This window comes from Uranotaenia lowii, chromosome 1, assembly GCF_029784155.1.
Source record: "Uranotaenia lowii strain MFRU-FL chromosome 1, ASM2978415v1, whole genome shotgun sequence".
In the NCBI taxonomy this organism is placed as follows: domain Eukaryota; kingdom Metazoa; phylum Arthropoda; class Insecta; order Diptera; family Culicidae; genus Uranotaenia; species Uranotaenia lowii.
In genome coordinates, this window is record NC_073691.1 from 137,328,831 (window position 1) to 137,352,571 (window position 23,741).

At 37.2% G+C, this 23,741-nt stretch overlaps 1 protein-coding gene across 1 annotated transcript in view; it reads left to right on the forward strand.

The window, feature by feature from the left end:
• Window positions 1-23,741, forward strand: part of LOC129740244 (acyl-CoA Delta-9 desaturase) — a 68,407-nt gene that overhangs the window by 34,128 nt on the left and 10,538 nt on the right. Inside the window, exons 2-3 of the mRNA XM_055731851.1 lie at window positions 21,045-21,232; window positions 21,322-21,487. Of these exons, the coding sequence (XP_055587826.1) occupies window positions 21,056-21,232; window positions 21,322-21,487 (343 nt within the window). The 5' untranslated portion in view covers window positions 21,045-21,055. The remainder of the gene's footprint in view (window positions 1-21,044; window positions 21,233-21,321; window positions 21,488-23,741) is intronic.

A 23,741-nucleotide genomic window follows, 5' to 3' on the forward strand; every position in this document is an offset into this window, starting at 1 on the left:
TTCCGATCAACCGTCCTTGAAAATTTCTAGAAGACTGCAGAAACCGGCTTCAACTCAGCAAAGACGGAGAAATTGAGTTTCATCACAAGCGAAAATGCTCATCAGCCTCAACAAGTTTCAGATGATATATTCAGAATGAAGACCACTAGCATTGGCCGATCATTGAAAATAACGATTTATTTAAAGCGTAATGCAGTTCTGGTAATAGTAAGCAAAACATCCGAAGGACGTTTTAAAGAATCGTTTTATCGCTTCCAATTGTTTTCCCATACAACTGTTTTAACAGTTTTTAACTGTTTTACATAACCTAACTACACATTCAAAATTCAATCATTTCGGAGGCAATGTTTTTACAATTTCAATAATCGTTTGCTGTTGTTGTCCTGCGCCAGAACAACTATCCAAAACAACTCATCAACCGCATAATAAACCGGGAAAATCATATCCATCAGCACGAACAGTCAACAACTCCAAACATCACCATCGAACAACATCCAACCGACCAGCATCCTACTGAACAGCATCCAATCGAACAGCATCCAACCCAACAGCAACCAGCCATCATACCACCCACCCAACAACAGCATAAACCAAACAACGAAGATCACCAATCAACTGCCGTAGAACAACAAACACAACACCACTCCGAAAGCAATCTCCAGACCGAGCAAACAGCAACAGAATCCAGCATCAATCCTCCGCAAATCCGATATTTTCCGCTCACTTTCATCCCGAACCTATCAAGCCACATCACAAAAATTCTGAAAATCGATTACGCTGAAATTCACATCGCTAATTGCATTCCAAAGCCGCTTGGAATGTTATTGCCACGAGCCAAAGACCCGATTGCTTCATCTGAAACACCAAACATCATCTATTCCATCCCGTGTAGCAGCTGCCCAAAACAGTACATCGGTATGAGTCGTAACAACTTGAAAACAAGACTCGTTGGACACAAGTCAAACATCAAGAAGTATGAACAGCTATCTACACGGGATTCCACCCAAACGAACACCGAGAAAGCGAGCATGAGAGAGAACTGTACCGCTCTTCTGGCTCATATCATTGATGAAGGCCACACGATGGATCTCGAGAAAGCCAGAGTCATTGATAGAACCAGAAGATCGAGCGCTCTCCCAATCCTGGAAATGTGTCACATCTACACAAACACGAACACATTTAACTTTAGAACCGACGTAAACAACCTCAGTTCCACATATGCAAACATCCTACAATGTACAACCACACGAAAACACAAAACAAATGTTAGTAGGTAACATAGCAATAACCAATCACGATCAAAACACTAACACACAAAATCCGAGTAGCCATTAGTAAACAAAGCGCTGCCGCACAGTTTATCTAATGGTGAAGCGTTGCGGTTCAATTTTCGACGCAGTGAGTTTAAAAAAAAATAGGAAACGTTCAATTTTTCAAACTAACATATTTGATACAGTATTCACAGACAAAATTCGAACTACAATATTTAATTACCACAAAAATTAGACTAAAAACGAACCTGACAATTAGTGAGTACAAAATATGTTCACATAACACAAATTTAGACAATGTTACAAAATTACAATAAATTTACAGTTACCCACTGAAGAAGGCCACAATAAATGGCCGAAACGTTTGGACAATAATAAAAATAACTCGTTTTTATTCCCACAAATGACTGAATAAGCCGTTTCAATCTCCAAAAATTAAAAATCATCCAGTCAAAAAACAATACCATAATATTTAATATTTTATAATATGTGTGCTAAATAAAAAAAATTTATTCCGAATAACTTGAACTTTTTAAAAAACCTAAATAGTATATAAATTTACGATGGCAGCAATACTAAATTTGGATTCAGAAAACGAACCTTTGCTACTGATCTTATTTGGTCTGGAAATCCGGACCGAATTCGGTCTGGAAATCCGGACCAATTGTTTTTACTGCTTGTTTTCAGCATCGCGTCGCGTCGTCAGGAAACTTGTGTCACCAGAGCGCTAAATCGGTCCGAACTCGATCGGTTTTCTAGTCTGTTTCCGGACCAATTCACGGGTTGATCAGACCAAATTCCGACAGATTTTGGTCCCATTTTTTGAACCGATTTTTTTTCTGAAATTTAAGCTTTTTTGTTTCGAGTGTATTGTAGATGAAAGCTTGAAGCTGATAAAAAAGAGGTTTAAATTTGACAAAAAAGCTTAAATTTGAGAGATGTTCTCCACATAGCTTTTATGAGGTTGCATGAGTTGCATGGGAGATACTTAAGCCATCAACCACAAACAGTTGAGCGAATTGACAGCCACTTCCAACACATGGGCTTATCTGTCAACTTCCACCCCACCTAACTGCTTTGCGCGTTATGCTATTTTTTGAGGAGTTTAAACATGTAACAAAGTATTAAAAAATACAGTTTGTTATATTTCATGCTTGTTTTTCTATAATTAAAAGTGAAATTGCATGGTTAAAGTGATGTATTGTAGTTTTGTGGATTCCCAAACGTTAGAGCAAGTTCACTGGTGTTGGGAAAAAGTGGTAGAAATTTTGTCACGTTTTGCAAATTTTGAAAATTGCAAAAATGTTTTCAAGATCTGTGGTCTTCAAGTTTTCCTACAACTCGTGTTGTATTTTCGCATGCTTTGATGCAAAATAGCAATATTTCTATCACATACGGCTGAAATAGAAACAGTGCTGTAAAAAAATACAACGCCCAAAGATCTTGCAAACATTTTTGCATGGTAAAATTTTCAAAATGTCAACATTTCTACCACTTTTTCCCAACACCAGTGAACTTGCTCTTACGAATTTTAAAAGGGAGATATGTTGTGGCGTCACAATTTGTAAGATAGGAGGAGAAAAGAGGGTGTAGGGCGGCGGGTATTAAAATTTAGGATTTTTCCCTTACGCAATTTATTGAGGGCGCCAAACCCGTATGGAATTAATCAGCTTGTAAATTGTTATTCTGGATTTCCGAAGGTAAAGCTTTTTCTAACTTATTGTCACAAGAGACTGAAAGAATCATGTAGCATCAACGGAATAAGTGATGCTGTCACCAGAATGATACACGTGTCATCTCTTTTGCTAGACGTAGATCGTCATCATTGGTGCGGTGATTGTAGATGTTTAAACCTATCTAATGAATGCGTTTATGACGATTTGTTCCTTAGCACGATAAGCAGTTAATCTCGCCCATTTAGCCGGCATACCTGTTAGCTCTAAACCTAAATATGCAGCTACCCCGACTTAAGCCGCGCATAACAGCATCATTATCGTGATTCTGGCGCGTGTTGACAGCATCTGACGTAGGTTAGCAATTTTATTTCACAATCGATTTAAGATTGGCTTCAGTAATACAGTAGTTAGGGAAGCATCTGCTTAGATGAAGAATGTTTATAAACACATCAAACTGAACGTGACTAGTTCTTCACGATAGTAAAAAATTTATTGCTCCGCTATGTTATCGATTGTTGTGGTAAATGTGGGGAGCAATTCATCAATGCGAGGAATTTCTTGGTATAATTGTCATGGAGAGCCAATAAAAATCAAGATGTTGGGCTTACAAAGCATGACAAAAAGACAGACAAAGCTGTAGTAAACTTACAAAAGCACTTGATTGATCTTGTTAATATGGTCACCCTGATTAGAATTATCCAATGGTCTTAACAAAACCTCTGGTACCTTTTGTTATAAATTCAAATGTTAAATGTTACCAACTTGTTTTAATCTATGGCAGAAAGACTGAATAAAAAAAGAAAAAACACGTTCAAACGTCAAATTTCGACCAGTGCGAAGATTCATAACTTTCTGAGAGTGATTTTCAATAAAAAATATTGAAGCTGAAAAGCACCTGTTTTGCATATACAATTATTTAATTAGGTTCTGTTTTGTTTTGGCACATGTTTGCAGGTTCAGGCGTGTTAATTCGCTCAAATTTCGTTTTTGAAGTTTTTGAAGTTCATAAATAATACCTAATTGTTTTATTAACGGTTGGTCTAAAAATAGCCAAAATAATAGAATTAGGGTTTGGGTGTTCCCATGGGCCGAACAACATTTGTATAGAGTTCGAAATTTATATTTACAACAGAGATGGCAGACTAGCATTGGATAATCAGCTGGTGTATTCGATTTCGATGTTTACTTTTGAATCTGCTACAATTAACTCAGAAGGCTTAATTTTGCGCCTAAACAGAGTTCGATGACTCGCTATACGAAATTTATCAAAGAAAGTTTAAATTTTATTGATTACAAATCTTTTTAAAAAAAATCTGACTATTTGGCGAAAAGTTAAAAAAACGATACAAAAGCGATCCAGCGAATGTCAGTCTTCCTTTCTTGGGTTTTAATGTTCTGTAATTTGAAGTTTTAAGGCGCGAAAAACTGTAATTATGAACAGAAATAATATAAATCGTCTCTTCACTTTTAATTGGTCAACAACATAACGTCCAGTTATTACTCATCTGAAATGATCTGCGTGTATGCGTGAGAAATGTTAAAAAACACTTCAATAGTCCTAAAGGGTGATACGGTCAAAATTTGGTCAAGGGAAAACGCGTGTAAATCGGTGAAATCGTTTAATTAAAAATTCAAATTAAATTTCTTTTTCAAGTTTAATTAGTATAAAATTCAGGAAAAATATTCAGTTAGGCTTCCGCTTTTCCAAATCCGAATTTCCGGGCCTTACGCTCAACCCCTACCATCAGATTTTGTACAGCCACCTTGTGCACCTTCTTCGACGCAGAAAGCCAGTTTGCCTTGAACTGCTGCTCGGCCATAGCAGTTTTTTTGGTCTTTTTTAGGTTCCGCTTGACAATAGCCCAGTATTTCTCAATTTTGCGGAGCTCTGGCGTGTTGGGGGGGTTCTTGTCCTTGGGAACCACATGCACGTTATTGGCGGAGTATCACTCATTGGCCTTTTTACAGTAACGGCAAGATGCCAAATCCGACCAAAACAGTACGGAACAACCGTGTTTCTTCAGGAAAGGCAGCAGACGTTTATTCAAACACTCTTTCACGTAAATTTCTTGGTTGACAGTCCCGGAAGTTATGAAAATGCTGCTTTTCAAGCCACAGGTACAGATTGCTTGCCAAAACAGATATTTCTTCGCGAACTTTGTTATATTCATGTGCTTGAAAATATCTGATACCTTTTCCCTTCCTTTTGCCGTATAAAACTCCTGTCCCGGAAGCTGCTTGTAGTCGGCTTTGACGTAGGTTTCGTCGTCAATTACCACGCAGTCAAACTTCGTCAGCATCGTTGTGTACAGCCTCCGGGATCGCAATTTGGCCGTCGTATTTTGTTTATCATCGCGATTTGGAGTCACTACCTTCTTCTAAGTCGATAGTCCGGATCGTTTTTTGGCTCGTTGCACGGTTGTAGACGATACACCCAGCTTATTTGCGGCATCTCGGAGAGAGAGGTTAGGGTTTCGCTTGAAACTACCGGCAACTCTCTTTGTCGTCTCAGCGGCTTCCGGTTTTCGATTTCCCCCGATCCAGACTTCCTGGCTGTCGATAAACGTTCCTCAAACACTTTAATTACATTTGTAACGGTTGATTTGGCAACTTTTAGCGATTTTGCCAGCTTTGCGTGCGAGTAGCTTGGATTTTCGCGATGCGTGAGCAAAATTTTGATACGCTGCTCTTCTTCATTGGACGGCATTTTGACAACTAAAGAGTGAATTCCAAAATCAAAATAGGAGCAACATTCTACACGCACACACACCTTCAAAATGAGGGGTGTTCAGGTTTTTTAAATGCAAAATTGAAAGAAATACGTCAAGTTGATATTGACCAAATTTTGACCGTATCACCCTTTATTTGTCGCTGGTAGTGTTCGTGACACAATGCTGGTTGTTTCACTAACGCAAAACAACCTCAAAAACGACCGTATTTGTTGGCCGGCTGCATAGTTTTAGCACTGACCATACTGACTGGACACTCGATTTCGTTTGTTGGTAATTTTTCCAACAGTACCCAATTTTCAAAAAATACAGGCAATTCCTACGATAAAATTGGGCTACACAGGTACATTTTTCCTGAAGGCCATTTTTAGTCGAATTTTGCAGCTTCGCCACCTACAGTCGGTATTGCGAACCTGCAAAATTTGACAAAAAAATAGCCACAAAAAAGTCGAATTTTTATTTTAACTGTCATGTCAGTGTGATCAGTGATTTTTAGTCTACTGAAAATAATTGAAGTTATTTTTCCCTGGTCATCCGTAAAGGTTTGTGCGTGTGAAATATCATCAACCACTCTATTGAATACCTGCGTTTTAAAATATAGATAAAAATATTATAAAAGTAATGCATATGAATCATGGGAAATGCCTTAAAATTGTCTCTTCTCGTGCATAGCTTACACGACGAAAACAACATTCCGTTGAAACCCAAATAAACAACCTTTGGCTTCGATGTTTTTAACCTAAGTCAACCTAGCCAAGAAACCAGTCAGTGAAAAATCAATTCAACAAGATACAGTTACAATTTTACAACCGAAGAAAGGCGAAATGGGGTAAGCTATTTACATGTCTGAGCAGTTCGTTTCATTTACAACCTTTTGCGACCAAATATGTAAATGGCCAAATTTATTATCAAAATACAGACTCCTAGCATCCGATCGGTTGTTTTCGTCATCCGAAGATGTCTCCCTTTTCGCTGAATCCGGAACTTATAAACAATCATTCAGAAAGCAGACAAACACATAAAGTTTTAGAGTTCACAGCCCTAGATATTTTTCTTATCAATCAGTTTTCGCTTTCTGATTCGGAAGATTTGAATACATTTTAAGTACCTACTGAACGATTGGGTGCTTCGCATGATTGTGAAATACTTGGATTCTTGTTTAAATATTCTAAAAGCGATTCTTTAGGTGACTGGAAATTTTATTATTGGAGATTGCTGACGATGATTGATTGGCCGTATCTCAACTTGTCCGGTTTAACTTTGCAGACACCAGAAGAAGACTCACTTTCTTGTCTCGCCGGGGTATGGACTGTGGACAATAAACTTCCTGCCGAACGAATGGCGGCGTTGCGGTTTAGAATTCATTAACCTGCACATTTACAATTGCCTTTGGGAATACCTCTAGGTTTGAAAATATTGAAAATCAATGGTAATCACGTAGTGTCGCCGCACGGCTGTGATTAAATCTGGTGAACTAGCCATAAAGTTGCGTGGCCAGGGAAAGATCAAACTTGGAAGCGAGTAGATACCTACATCTTTGGCATCCGATAGCAGACCAGAATGAGTGTTGGGTTGTCGAATTCTCGATCTGCGTTAAATATTGGCAGAATATGCCGCTGATTTATGCAAACCGTGTAGCTTAATGAGAACTGCCGATCCGGGAGACGCACTTATTTTGATTAAGTATTCCAACAGTGACTCCCTAGGCATTATGAAGCTATTAACTGAAATTTGCCAATACTTTCTTGTAGTTAATTCACTTGATTGTGCGTAGTTTATTCTTAGTTAAATCAACTTGACCGTTCGTTGTTGATTCTGTTTTGGGAACTGGATCTTGAAAATATTAGAACCAAATTAAACAAAATGCTTATACAAATATCATTAATTTTGTAGCAACATTTTCTTAAATGTTGTGTCTATATAAGAGAGTGAAGTGTTTGTGTGTTTTTCGCCTTAAGACCTAGAGAGCTGAAATTTGTCATGGGTGCTCATTAGGATCAGGATTGATGAAAAATGTTTTTAGATTTTCAAATGACCCATTTTTAAGGGGGTCGTCCATACAACACAAATATTGTTTGAGCGATATTGACGTTATTATGAATCGGATTAAGATGAAAATTTGCATGTGAGTGTTTTGAGGGGTGGAGATTTGATTACAGGTGTAAGGGATCGGCAAAGGGGGTCGTCAAAACGTCCTAATGAACTGTTCACTGGTTTTGTGTCATTGGATTGAGATGGAAATTGGCACACGGAAGTAATTAGGGACGAGCAATTGATTCCAATCATCCAATTTTAAGGCAGGGGTCGGCAAAAGGGTTGTCCATATTACCTGTGTACTGATTTAGCGATATTGACGTTATTATACACCGGATTGAGATGGGAATTGGCTCAGGAAAGTTTTTATTTATTTACTTATTCATTTATTCATTTATTTAACGTGTAGTTTAAGGTAATTCAATTCCTTGTTTTGTTATTACAATTTTCACTTCAAAGTTATAAATAAGATCATACTTAAACTACTTTTTCTCTTCGTGTTTGTTCTATAAAGTTACTTGCTGGTTTCCCCCCGTTGAAAAGCTATGACACTTTCTTGCGAAAAACGTTAAGATTATTGCAGAATTTTAAACTGTTTGGAAGACTATACCAAACAGATATGCCTCTGACAAGTATTGTTTTACTGTAGCTTTCAATGTAATGACGAGGTATTTTAAAATGAAGAATGCGTGTGTTTCTCAAGCGAATATTTTTTCATGTAAGTAGGGTGGACTTTCCACGGATATGACTTTATAGATGAAGAATACAGTTCGTAGTTTATAGAAATTATCAAAAGGCGTACTCAAAATATCCGTTTGATGGTGACTAACTCCATTGTAACGAGAAAGGTTAAAAGTAAATCGGATGCAGCAAAGCAATGCAATTTTAAGTTTGTTAATTAGCATTGAAGGAGCACCAACTAACAATTCTGCACAAAAAATTGAAACATTTGATTTACATTCAAAGCGCTTGAAACATAAATTTATTCCTTGATTTTAACTTACATCGTTGCTTGTAAAATCACAAGCGATGCGAATGTTTCCGAACTTTGAATTTTCATCAGTCGATGCATAATGCTTATCGAATTTTACATCATGTGATTTTAAAACTAAGGCAATGAATGGGGGTTCGCAATTTTTGTTGCTGTTCGCGAGACTTCGAAAATATCTGGGACTCCGTCGCAAAGTGTGCACAAGAATTCAAGAATCATCGTAAATTTGATTCACTGAAGTTAAATTTGTACGATTTCCTAAATTGAAGCGATGTTTTGTTTATTGGAAATCAATTTTGAAGAATTTTCTCAGGTAACAATTTAAAGAAACAATCAAACGCTGAGGGTGGATAGCTTAATTTATTAACAATTTCTTGTACATGAACATATTCACATTGCCTAAACATATTTTTATCCATTTACAATATTAAAAAAATGGAAATGGCAATGATTATAATTATCAATTGCCAGCCAAGTCATCTTACAATTAGTTTACAATTCACTATTTTAGCTCCTTACTATTTGCCATTAGAATAATTTAGAACATGAATCAATTTTTGTGTGACAAAGAATTTACCAATGAAAAAAAGAAATATAAGAAAAAAATTCTTGACATACAATCAAGCATAAACACATGCACTCAGACACAACTTAAAATGACTTTTTTTTTGCTATTATTATTTGATTGCGCATAAATTACATAACTTAGGCCTAAGACCACTAAGGTCCAACTTGGCTAAAATGACTTTTATCATAAAGATGGTAAATGATGTCAAATTTGTTACACTAAGTGTAACCTCGTTCTACGAAACATGTTCAAAAGAAATTCTCAGAAATATTTTTTTAACAGGTACCAAGATCCTGAATGAAACTTAACCTGTACTTCTACATCCTAATCATTGAATCATCCCCAGCTAGATCTAAATGATTAAAAATCATATCGGGCACGGAACTTTCTGATCCTTTCTCGTAACTGGCTGTTTAAACCAGGGCGAGTACAGCTTCGGGTGTGTTCTTATACCAATACACGGAATCGTCCATCTTGTGACAGGCAATCGTAATCGTAGGCATGGTAGGCGAACAATTGGCTGTCAAAAAACGCTCTGTCTTCACCCCCAATCACTGAAAAATTTTTGGTACCCCTTGCCAAATTTCCTCAATATTTATGCATCCACCCGTAGCTGTAGGCACTCTGGTTTATACGCTGGTCTCTGTCACCCTAGGTTGCCAGGTGCCCAGATTTGTCTGTAAAACCAAGACCTTCAACCCTTCTTCCAAATATTGGTCAGACACAGATGAAATCAATATTCGTGCATCGGATTTGATCCGTAAGTGCCAGATTAGACTGAGATCTCGGTTGTATCCATTGGTATTTGGCCAATTTAACGAGCCTATAGTAAACAAAGAGACGAAATGTCACGATTGGAATTTTCGATTTTCTGTCAGTGTCATTCCAATCGAGCAAAACCAAGCAGTCTTAAAAGCAGCCCTATAGCAGGGTTGCAAGCTTATTATTTCAAAAGGGATCAGACTGCGCCTCTTTAGACCAATTATCGTTAAACCCTTTTTTTTCAATAAGGTCGGCATGGTACGTGGTAGGAAACAGTGTTTGTTATATAGTTCTCAACTTATGAATAACCCACAGCTAAACAACTCCCCCCCCCCCCCCCCACCCCGCTCGCATTGCCAAATTTCTTGTTTAGTACCAAATTTATGACCTTCCTTATGCACGGACACTCCCAGACTTTTTTTCAAAATTGCCCAGATTTTTCTTACTCAACACCTGGCATCCCTGCTGTCACCCCAGATTGGAGTTGAAATTGATTTCAGACAGATTCGCATTCTTCGGAAATCGAATCCTGAATATTCAAAAATCATTCATAATTTCAATCGGTTTCACTTAAATAACTCAACATCCACAGCTACATTTTTTATTTTTTTTTCCTTCTTTCTTTTGGCTTTTGACCTATCGATCCAGAATATGCCAAGTCTTATGGATTTTAACTGTTTTGTTTTATTTACAGTTCGCGTGTTTATTTAATTTGACCGTTTATTCCCATATCATGGGGATAGTGATTTCATTAGTTGAGTAAAATTTACTATTTATTGACTTTAAATTTTTCGTTCATGTTTACGTTTGTGTTAAAATCGAACTATCTCGCCGGTCTCGTTCAAAGGTGCCAGGTGTCCTGATTTTTCAGGATTTGTCCTGATTTCCAAGGGATTGTCCTGATTTTTCAATAACGCCTGACTTGTCCTGACTTTCGAAAAATGGTCTTTAATATGTCCTGATTTTCGAAACAAATTAAAGTTCAGCTGAATTTTTATTCAAATGATGTTCAACCGATTAAATCATTGGATTGGTTCAGATGATATTTGAATGGTGTTTTTGATATGAATTGCAGGCCAACCAAGGTTCTGCTAGCATCCCTTGCAATTTGAGGCGCCTTCAATACCTGTACTTCATCTTTATTTATGCAATCTTAGGAGAGTTGCATGTTATTTCCATCAATTTAGTGGTGTCCTGAAGATGTCATGATTTTTGACAAAACCACCTGGCACGAATCACTATGTTCTTACTTCAAATTTATTATACTGAACATTTTCTTCGGTTCTTAAGTACATATTCAACTGTATTTGGTAATATCATCGTTAAGATATGAAAACACTACTTTAATCTAACACAAAATTTCTGCCGTTTGTTTATTGATGTAATGCCTTTAGTTGGAATTAACATCTAGTTGATGTGATTTTATGTTTTTTTCCACGTTGAACTTGAACATGATCCCTAAAAAACAGTCTTAATACATGTAAAATAGCCTGATCACAAATTTCGATAAATTTGTATCGTTTTCTATGTAAATTAAAGTTGGGTTGTTACTTACATTGCCAAATGTTCACATCGTTTATGGAAATGAGTGTAGTGTTATATTATTTTTTTTGCTGTGTGCTCCAAAAAGAAAGTGTGGAAGTAAAAGAGATTTTGCCGACTTTTTTTGATACTAACAGGTAAGAAATAAGATATCAGTCTTAGCATGCGTAACGTTAAACTTTTGGGTACTGGGCATCAACAAATGCAGTCCATAGTAAATTATTTTGAACTAGCTGACCCGTTGTGCTTTGCTACACCTTCCGGAAATAAATGTTTTGTAAAAATTTAGATTTTAGAGAGAATTGTTTTAAATCAAACCTCATCATACTTCAGAACCAACAACTTTGAAATGAGAGCTGCAGCTGCAGTTCTGAATAGCAATTCAAAGATGGTATATATTATTTACTGATCTCTAAACTCGTTTTTCAAGATCTGAAATTTGTACTTTGTACCAAAAAAAACCTTTTTAAATATGGTCCCTTCTTTGAAAAGCTCTTTATCTTAAATTTACATGGGAGCTCTCCCATCTTTTTCAATTTTGTCCCCCACTGCTTGAAGAAGGTAGGCAAATTTAACCGGCTCGATACCCAAACAACACTTATCATGGTAATCAAAAATATATTAAATTCGTTATGTATTAAATACAGTGCAAATTTCTTTTTTTAAATAAATTTGCTACGGTAAACATATAAATATTTAAAAAAATATCAGTTGCATCACTAAATAAGTTCTCAGCGTTTTTTTATTTTCTCTTTGAAAGTCAAATGTAGGCTAAGTTTACATTTGTCCCGTATATTGGGGCAAGTGTCAATGCAAAGCTTATTTTCAGATGCGTCAGAGTAATGGCTTTAAAATGGATTTAATACGAATTCCTGTTTTTGTTCTATCAAGTTTCACTGATATATCTGCAGTATTCCTGCAATATAAATTTATGTTTGTTACTCCACTTTTAACGAATGCTGTTCAAAGGGAATGACCTTCATTTACAAAGACATTTAAAAATTTTCAATATCCCCTGCAGTTTCAACATTCGGAATACCCTTTCTTGTCTTTCCAACATATTGAATCATTTTGAAGATGAATTTCTTAAAAGTTCGATGTTTGCCCTTGCCCCACCGTGTAAGTTGACAAAAGGGAATATTGTTTTTATCATTTTAAGGGTAAACTAAAAATTTCTCTTAAAAATTTTGCGTCCAGTTGAATATCAGTTCTAAAGTCTCGCGAAGCGGATCAAAAGTCTCTTTTATGCAGCCATGTAACACAAAAACACTTTTCATGTTAAGTACGTACTTGAATTGGTATGTAAGCAAAAAGTACGATGGTTTTTACAGAATTATCTATATATATATAAAAAGCAATTTCTGTATGTTTGTTTGTTTGTTTGTTTGTTTGTTTGTTTGTTTGTTTGTTTGTTTGTTTGTCCTCTATAGACTCAGCCGTCTTAAGAGCTAGAGAGCTGAAATTTGGCATGGATGCTCATTAGGACCAGGAAGGATGAAAAATGTTTTTAGATTTTCGGATGACCCCTTCTGAAGGGGGTCGTCCATAGAAGACAAATATTGTTTTCGCGATATTGACGTTATTTTTTGTCGGATCGTGTTGAAAATTTGCACATGAGTGTTTTGAAAGACGAGAAATCGATTTCAGATGTCAAATTATGTGTAAGGGATCGTTCAAAGGGGTCGTCCATATTAACTGTTCGCTGTTTTTGCAATATTGACGTTATTATACATCGTATTCAGATGAAAATTGGTACACGATAGTTTTGAGTGACGTGCAATCGATTTAAGGTATCGAATTCAGTGTAAGGGGCCGGCGAAAGGGGTCGTCCATATTGAATTTTCAGTATCTTTGTGATATTGACGTTTTTATACATCGGATTGGGATGAAAATTTCCACGTAGGAGTTATTAGGGACGAACAACTGTTTTCACTTATCCAAACTAAAATCAGGGGTCGGCCAAAGGGGTCGTCCATATGCACTGTTGATGCGATATTGTCGTTAATATACATCGGATTCAGATGAAAATTGGTACACGAGAGTTTTGAGGGACGAGCAACCGATTTCAGGTACTAAATTCAGTGTAAGGGTCCGGCAAAAGGGGTCGTCCATGTTAAACTTTCAATATTTTTGCAATATCGTCATAATTATACATCGGATTGGGATGAAAACTTGCACACGGTAGTTTTCAGGGACAGGCAATCGATTTCAGATGTCAAATATTTTGCCAGGGGTCGACGAAAGGGGTCGTCCATTTAGATTAATTGTTCACTGTTTTTTGCAATATTGACGTTATTATGCAACGGATTGCTTTGAAAATTGGTACACGGGAGTTTTGAGGGAAGGGCCATCGATTTCAGATATCAAATATGGTATAAGAAGCCTCGGAAAGGGGTTTAACTTTTTGGCAAAAATTGCGTTGTTATGCAACGATTGAGTCAAAATTTATACACGGGTTTTTTTGGCACGGTCAATTGATTCCTGATTTCAAATTTATTAGCAGACGACAGACAAATTGATCGTCCAATATTTTTGCAATTATTACTTAACAATGAATTCAAAAGTGCATCTGGAAAATGCTTGGCCATTGACTTTCATGCAAACTGTTCATGGCATATTCCAAGTTGGAAGCGAAACGGAGTTCGTATGGGATCAGCTAGTTTAAAATAAAAAGCTCCCATTTTCATTTCTAAAATCGTTTCAGTTGTGTATTTGGGCCGAAGTAACAATTTCTAGAAGAAAACATAATTTTTAATTTTTTTAACAGAAAAAGTTGAACGTTTGAACATGTTCTAATGTTCCTTGAATGAAAAGTCGACTGCTACCTACATTAACACGAACTAAATTTGGAAGTATTTTTTCAAATCTTTCAATTGGTTTTGATTCGATTGATAAAATACCAATCCGTGTCACCTTCTAGGCGTCATTTATTACCACGTGCTGTGTACAAATTAAATAAGCAAGAAAAAAACACATCTAGGTTGCATATCGCCCCACGTGTTTGAGAAACAGGCGCCTTATTGTTAAATTTTCCAGCAATCAATGAACAGTGTGCTTTGGTTACTATCCTCTTGCGTCGACGTTTGCTCGCCCATGGAGACGAAAAACAAACCCCAGGTTGAGAAATACGCGCCAAAATATTCCTACTGATCAGTATGCTATGCCTGGATTACTTTCCTTTTGCGACGCCTCGACCATAGAGACGAAAAACAAACCGCCCAAAGGAAAAAAAAATCTCAAGAAAATGGATGTCATGACTTTAATTTGTTTCGAAAAACTACAAATTTTGTATGGAAGCCTCTCCTTCCTTAAGTCGGATGGAGTTTTGACTATTACAGAAACCATCCCCGGCCTCAAAAACCCTCAGATGCCAGTTTTGACGATGATCGGTTCAGTAGTTTCCGAGTCTATAGGGAACAGACAGACAGACAAACATTCATTTTTATATATATAGATTACAACTCCTAAATAAGTAGCTTTCTCTACGTACAAGATAGTGTCGTTACCAATTTTAAGCGAGGGTAAATTTAAAATGTAATAGGATGAAGGAAACAACATAGCTTTGGTTTTCTCACTATTGATAGGTAATTGGTTCCTTTGAGACAATCTATAAACATTTTTAAGTCCGAATTCAAGTAAATGTCCGGGCTGATAACTTGAATTCGGAAGATAAATTTCACAGCAAAAAAAGTGTTGCGATATTACATCAAATACCTGCACATAACTTGAGTCGCAAATGGCACCTAATTTTACATTATCTTGATGTACCCGGCTGTTGGGAGACAATGAATATGTTTTGTACCGCTGATCCATATGGGCCAAATTTCCTAAAAAATGAAAAATAATGAAATTTGTTTTTTAAGCTGTGGGTTTGCTTATATTTTTAATTAATGTTGGAAGTACTTACAAGCCAAACAAATACAGCTGAGGTCCGTAATCCGTTTCTTTATTTTTGAAATGAAATCGAATTTGAACGTCAACAGAGGAAAACATTGACTACTTGATGCGATATCACATAGATGGTTGTGATATTACACTTCACGACGTATTCACGTTGTATACATCATTTAGATGTATTATTGCAACAGAAATACGTAATCCCCAGAAATTACATCGTCCATCGTTACATCTTTTTTTGCTGTGTTGAACATTGTCATCGAACAAATGAATGTTGCTTCTCCTGCAAGACATAGGCAAATCATTGATGAATATGGAAAATAGAATAGGTCCTAAAATTGATCCTTGTGGAGCTCCCCAATCACCGGCTTTTAGGAACGAACAATTGATTCCAATCATCCAATTTTGGGCCAGGGGTCGTCCATATTACCTGTACAATGGTTTTGCGATAATGACGTTATTATAAATTGGATTAAAATGAAAATTGGCAAACGGAAGTTTTCAGGGATTGATAATCGATTTTAGGTATCAAATTTAGTCTGAGGGCTCGGAAAAAGGGGACGTCAGTATTACATGTTCATTGCTTTTGTGATTCTGACGTTATTGTTCATTGGATTTCAATGAAAATTCGCACATGTGACGGGCAGGCTTACTCAGGTATCCAATTTTGTATAACGAGTCAGTCAAAGGAGTCGTCCATATTATTCAATACCTGTTTTGCAATTTTGACAGTACAGTAAGGTTTTTTTTTACACTGATATACGTGCCGCGTAAAAAAAAACCGTGTAAAAAAAACCGTGTTAATTCCCGAAAACCGTGTAAAAAAAAACCGTGCTAATTCCCGAAAACCGTGTTAAAAAAAACCGTGTTAATTTCCGAAAATCGTGTAAAAAAAGACCATTCGAATTCTGCAGCTTTGAAGTTCTGACACTTAAGACCTGAGACCTGAGACTTGAGACATAAGACCTGGACTTGAAAATGTAGACTAGAGACATGAGACCTGAGACTTTAGACATGACACCTGAGACCTAAGTCCAGGGACCTGAGATCTGAGACATCAAACCTGAGACTTGAAGAATGAGACCAAAGACATGGGACATTAGACCTGAGACCTGAGACTAGAAACCTAAGACATAAAACACGAGACCTGATACCTGAGACATGGGACATGAGACCTGAGACATGAGACTTGAGACTTAAGACATGACACCTGAGACCTGAGACCTGGGACATGAGACATGAGACAAGAGGCATGAGACATGAGATATGAGACCTGAGGCCTGAGACATGAGACATGAGACATAAGACATGAGACCTGAGGTATGAGACAAGAGCCATGAAAGATTAGACCTGAGACATGAGACTTTAGACCTGAGACAAGCTACTAATGTTAGTACCGCGAAAAATTAGTTTAGCTCCGATTTCAACTTTCGACCCCTCTAGTGAAAGGGTTTGACTTGTAGATGACGAAAAATAGTGTCGCGACTTCGCTAGTACAAGCTACTAGTGTTAGTACCGCGAGAAATTAGTTAAACTCCGATTTATACATGCGACCCCTCTAATGAAAGGGTTTGACTTGTAGATGACGAAAAACAGTGTCGCGACTTGGCTAGTACAAGCTACTAGTGTTAGTACCGCGAGAAACTAGTTAAGCTCCGATTTAGACTTGCGACCCCTCTAGTGAAAGGGTTTGACTTGTAGGTGACGAAAAACAGTGTCGTGAAATCGCTAGTCCAAACTACTAGTGTTAGTACCGCGAAATATTAGTTTAGCTCCGATTTCAACTTTCGACCGGTCAAGTGGAAGGGTTTGACTTGTAGGTAACGAAAAATAGTGTCGCGATTTCGCTAGTACAAGCTACTAGGATTAGTACCGCGAGAAATTAGTTAAGCTCCGATTTCAACTTTCGACCCGTCAAGTGAAAGGGATTGACTTCTTGGTGATATTGGTTACAGGGGGTTTTCTTGAGAATCCGTGGAATTGAATAGTATTTAAAGTGTATTTTTTATACTTTGTATCACGTTTTGTTTTAATAACTGGCAAAATAAATCAAAACGCGCAAGCAGAAGCTGCAGCATCCAGCTGAAAATTGAGTAAAATCATCATTCTAGAGAGCTCTGAGAGCTGTGAGCCCGTGCGTTTTTTGATTGTTTGAAAACTCACAACTTGTGGAACCAATAATTTTTCTGACTACCTCAATTTTATGTGCAATCAACTTTAAAACTTTTTTGTACAAACGGTATGATTATTTGCGGAAATAATGTTTTTAAAGGCCATTGAAGTTGAAAACTGTAGCATGATGCACCAGATGCACCAGACGGTATCTCTGTTTAAAAGACATACGTTGTCTATGCCGATTTAGGCTTTGTAGACTGAATTAATTAGGTTGAAAATTTAAGATTAACATTTAACTCTAATACCGAGATGGGAATCGAACCCATGCCATCAGTGGACCAGCGATTACTCGACCAGCGAGACGTATCTCACAACTAACCTTGAGTTCTGTTTGCTTCAAACACTTTAACTTGATTGGTCGCAGATTGAAATCGGAAATGAAACTTCTTTCTACCGGTAATAACACTAGCAGCTTGTACTAGCAAACTCGCGACACTATTTTTCATCATCTAAAAGTCAAACCCTTTCATTTGACCGGTCGAAAGTTGAAATCGGAGCTAAACTAATTTCTCGTGGTACTAACACTAGTAGCTTGTACTAGCGAAGTCGCGACACTATTTTTCGTCATCTACAAGTCAAACCCTTTTACTAGAGGGGTCGCAGGTTGAAATCGGAGCTTAACTAATTTCTCGCGGTACTAATCCTAGTAGCTTGTACTAGCGAAGTTACGACATTGTTTTTCGTCATCTACAAGTCAAACCCTTTCATTAGAGGGGTCGCAAGTATAAATCGGAGTTTAACTAGTTTCTCGTGGTACTAACACTAGTAGCTTGTACTAGCGAAGTCGCGACACTATTTTTCGTCATCTACAAGTCAAACCCTTCTACTAGAGGGGTCGCAAGTTGAAATCGGAGCTTAACTAATTTCTCGCGGTACTAACACTAGTAGCTTGTACTAGCGAAGTCGCGACACTGGTTTTCGTCATCTACAAGTCAAAACCTTTCATTAGAGGGGTCGCATGTAGAAATCGGAGCTAAACTTGTTTCTCGCGGTACTAATTCTAGTAGCTTGTCTCCGGTCTCAGGTCCAAAGTCTCCTGTCTCAGGTCTCAGGTCTCATGTTTTATGCCTCTTGTCTCTTGCCTCAGGTCTCATGTCTTATGTCTCATGCCTCATGTCTCATGTCCCATGTCTCAGGTCTAAAGTCTCATGTTTCATGGCTCTTGTCTCATGCCTCAGGTCTCAGGTCTCAGGTGTCATGTCTCAAGTCTCATGTCTCAGGTCTAATATCCCTTGTCTCAGCTTCCAGGTCTCAGGTCTCATGTCTAATTTCTAATGTTTCATGTCTCAGGTCTCAGGTCTCATGTCTCATGTCTCATGTCTCATGTCTCATATCTCAGGTCTCAGGTCTCAGGTCTCAGGTCTCAGGTCTCAGGTCTCAAGTCTCAGGTCTCAGGTCTCAGGTCCCAGGTCTTAGGTCTCATGTATCATGTTCTTAGTCTAAGAGATAAGATTTTCCCAACTTGAAAAAGATTCAAAGTGTTTTCCTTTGAAAAGGACTTAGAATATTTTCTCTCAAAAACCGTGTTAATTCGCGAAAACCGTGTAAAAAAAAACCGTGTTAATTCCCGAAAACCGTGTAAAAAAAGCCGTGTAAAAAAAAACCGCGTAAAAAAAACCGTGTAAAAAAAAACCTAGGTGTATTATTTATTAGATTTTGATAAAAATTGCCCGGGAAGTTTCTGGGACGGGCAATCGATTTCAGGTATCAAATTTGGTGTAAAGGGTCTGAAAAAGGGGTCGTCCATATAAACTGTTTATGGTTTTTAGATATTGACGTTATGATGCATCAGATTTGGTTTGAAAATTCTACTTAATTTAAGAGACGGGCTATCAAATTGATGTAAAAATTAGCACACGAGGGTTTTTTGAGGTAAGACGAATCGATCCGTATTGTGGAATTATGAGTCCAAAGTTAATGCCTGGGATCGATGAGAAAAAGTTGTGCAGTTATTTATTGAGAGTTTTGGGTATACAATTTCGGATAATCATGTAACGAAAAAGCGCCATTCTCATGAACCAGCAACAGTTAACGCGACATTTTTTTTTTTGGAACTGTACTAGTAAACATACGAATTGAAGAACGGGTTTTGGAGAGAAACGGATACGTTGTTATACGTTGGCGGTTTTCCAACTTTTTAATGAGAATGATCTTACTGAATAGTTATTTTTTATACAGTGTAAGGAATATTATACGTTGTTTGAAAAATATAATCTTATTTTATCGCAATTTTATTATTACTTGCGAAACGAAGTTCGTACGGAATCAGCTAGTACCAGAAAGAAAATAAGATCTCATATGAGACAAGTTCAAATATTTTGTTCCCGTTTATTCTCGACAACAACAATGATCAGACGGAGTGATATTTGAAAACTGGAAGCTATTCATTTTGGTCAAAAAATCGTTTTTTGCCTGTTCAAGTACTTGTGGTGTAAAAAGGCTTATTAAAATTAATACTCAATTAAGATTTTATCCCATAAGCCCGAAATCAATGACCCGGAATGATTTTTCCCCAGAATGCCACAAAACCTAGATTTTTTACTGTAGTTTTGGCTTTTGAAATTTAAGTAGCCGACTCCTCACGCTGCGCGTTCGAACTTTAAAATCGTATTATCCTTCAGGCTGTAGCGTGACGGAGACTCTAATCCAATAATGATCTACCTTGGAGGTGGAATTATCGGTATTAGATCCTATGCCGGGACGGTATTACAGGTCTCAGGTCTTAGGTCTCTTGTCTCACGGTTAAGGGCTCTGGTCTCATTTTTCAGGTCTCAGGTCATAGATTTCAGGTCTCAAGTCTCAGGTTTCATGTTTTATGATCTCAACATTCGGAGCAGGTCCTCCAAGTCACAACTAAAAAAAATATACACGGTTTTCCTTAATTAGCACGGTTATTACACGTTTTTTTTAAAAAGGTAATTAACACAGTTATTTTGCTCTGATTTTACGCGGTACGTTATCTAGTGTGAAAGAAACTTTACTGTACTTTTTTCCCAAAATCATTTTTATATTCAATCTTAAGACTACAAAGTTTTTGTCGTTTTGCCATGTTACTGAATTAATAATATTTTTCTTTCATGAAATCGACACTTTTCCTATGAAAACTTTCAAACAAATCAAAGAGTAATAAGATAATGCTAAAATTTTACTAGGATTGTTTTATTATTACAATTATTTAATAAGAACAAGATAAAGGACGGATTGGATTCCAGAAACTTTAGCAATGAGGGGCCACCTTAATGGTCAGTTGTGAGTTCTGGTGGAAAATAATCAGATATGTGTACATACATACTTTTAAAAGAATACATAAACCTAATACGTATGGAATAAAAAAACAGTTAAAGGCCTTTCACGCTAAACTCATTAACAAACAAGTACACATCTTTCTTCTATTCTCAGAACCCTTCCCGATGATGGCACCAAACGTGCTCGGGAACACGTTACTGCTGGCGGAAACGTGTATAGAACAGGATGATTCGAACAACAACAACAATAGCAGCAGCCAGATCAAAGCGAACAAATCTATCCTGAATGTGAGAGGCCCGGAATCGACGGTCACAGCACCGGCAACGGTGACACGTGTCAAGGTTGGTTTTATCAGCTCCCTGTTTCCTAATAACTCCGATTTGCTCTAATTAGTGCGCCTAAATACCGACAATCGGTCAAATTTTCACAGGACGATGCACTTCAAAAGACTGCCCAAAAAAGCGCCTCCTCCGCATCCCCCCGAGAGATGGTGCTGGTTTGGAGGAACATACTGGCGTTCGTTTATCTGCATGCCGGTTTCCTGTATGGTGGCTACCTGCTGTTCACCTCAGCCAAATTTTCCACATTCGTGCTTGGTAAGTGAAGTTGATTAAAATGTGTATATGTGGATTTTTAGACAAATTTCAATTACCTTTAGTGGAAAACCAACCAGTTCAGCATAAAGTTCTAAAATTTGAATTCGATCTATATATTTTTTCATTTCAAACTAATACGGCCACGTAAAAAACTTTCTTGTATTTTTTTGTCCTAACTTCTCTGAAAACATAATCTTGAGAAACTATCAGTACACACGATACCGGCTGTTCGGTTCAAACGGCCGAGCTTACGACGAAAAAATACTGAGCTTTCTATAACAAAGCTGAATTGATAACTTTTTTAGGGACGGATGCCTCCTTTAAAAATGTAATCCCTTATAAAAAAAAACTTTATTTACGGTTTGTTTGATAAATATTACTGTTAATTCAGTTTTCCAACTTATTTAGAAAGAAGGTGCTAATTCATCCTATTTGCCAAATAGGATATCCTCTAAAAAAAATCCTTCTCCCACTTTTCTGCATATAACATCCTGGGTCGTATGAGTTCTTTGCACCTGAAAAGTTAATTTTTTTTTAATCAGATTATCTCCATTATGATCACATTGACTTGTCGCGGTGTGCATTAAAGTATTACACTATTTTTTTTTAATAACACTTGAAATGAGTGTTGCATCCAGATTCTCATTTTGGCATCTTGTGTTGATTTGCATTATGAGTTGTACTTTGTGTATCAGTCAATGCAAGTTGTGTGCAGTACCTAGGTGGGAATCGAACCCATGTCATTAGTGGACCAGCGATCAACGTCTTACCACCATTAACGCTCGACCACCGAGACGTACGAGTTGTTTCTTGGTATGAATAAATGCTGAAAATTCGATAGTAGCGTTCATGAATTTTGTTCATTATCGCCATCCTATTTTCCTACATCCTTCAACAAAATACAACACCGTTAAGGGAAAACTTCTTTCTGGAACTCAAAATCTTGAACCACATGGGATTTGCCTTCAAACCGGCACCAAAAAATAAATGATTAATGCTAAACGCGTGACGTCGAGGAATTATTGATCGTGTGCAAAGATAAATTTTGCGAAATTTAGAATTCAATCTTCTACTCGGGAAATGCTCTATTCAAAAGATTGTTGAATCGTGATGTCTTGCATTTCAACGAGCTCCTTTCGACACGATGTGACTCAACTCAGCTGGTGACTCCTGGCGAAGTTTCTGGAATGAATAAGGCTTTCAATGGCAGCGAACGAGACGCTCCCAAATGTTACCAACCAAAGGTAGTCAGGTATCACATGTTTGGCCGATTTTGGGGCTGACCGATTGAGCGAAGACAACAACAACTTATAACGTTAATTCGGATTGATCGCGTGAATGTGAATCATTAGCATGCGGCGCAGCAATTTTAGATCACCATTCGATAGAGACTTTCAACGACTACGAAGTTATTTTCTAATTTGAATTAGACAATTATTGATCACGTTTTGTTTAGGAAATTGAATTATTTATGATTGATGGGTGCTCAGCAGTTCTGTATGGTTGATCTTTCCAAATTCATTGTTTAGGTTTGTTTGGCAAATCATTCGTTATGCGCAGAAAAAGCCCTTGCAGAGAGATTAACACTTTCTTCGAGGATAGGTAGTAGTAGGTATATATTTGATCTTGAGCGCAAAGAGTGCGCAATTTGCTTAAGCTATGTTGAATGAAGTTTGGTGCAAATTGCATCATGTCGATCGCCACACGGATGTTGAACTTTCTCCGGGCCATCGAACAAACCAAGCCCTTCATTATGATGGATGAATGACAAATCATTATAAGTGTCATGATAGTGCGGTTATTTTCTTTTGTAGAGTCCGCGAACAGCTGCAGTTGAAGCTAGAGGTTGATATATGCCATCTATTGAGGAAACTTTGTCTGAATCAATCTTGGTTTGGTATGGATGAAGAGGAAAATCTGCTTGGGAGTATCAAGCTGTTTCTGATATATAAATATTAGCCATTATGCAATCGGAAGATGTTTGTTTCATGCTTTGATTACACTTGTACACTTATTGTTCAGTGTAAAACTCCGTGTTTCGTCGGGGATTATATACTTTGTTATGTTTTGTATTTTTTTTTTTATGATTTTTTTAAATAAAAATTAGGGATACCATTACGTACTCTTATGGTAGTACATGTAAGGCTAAGTGGAGTAATTAATTGTTTGTTGTTTTTATAAACTTTTTTCGACGAGAAAAAAAAAATAGTGCCACACTAGTTTATAGAGCTTTAAAATGGTCGAATGCTGGCTA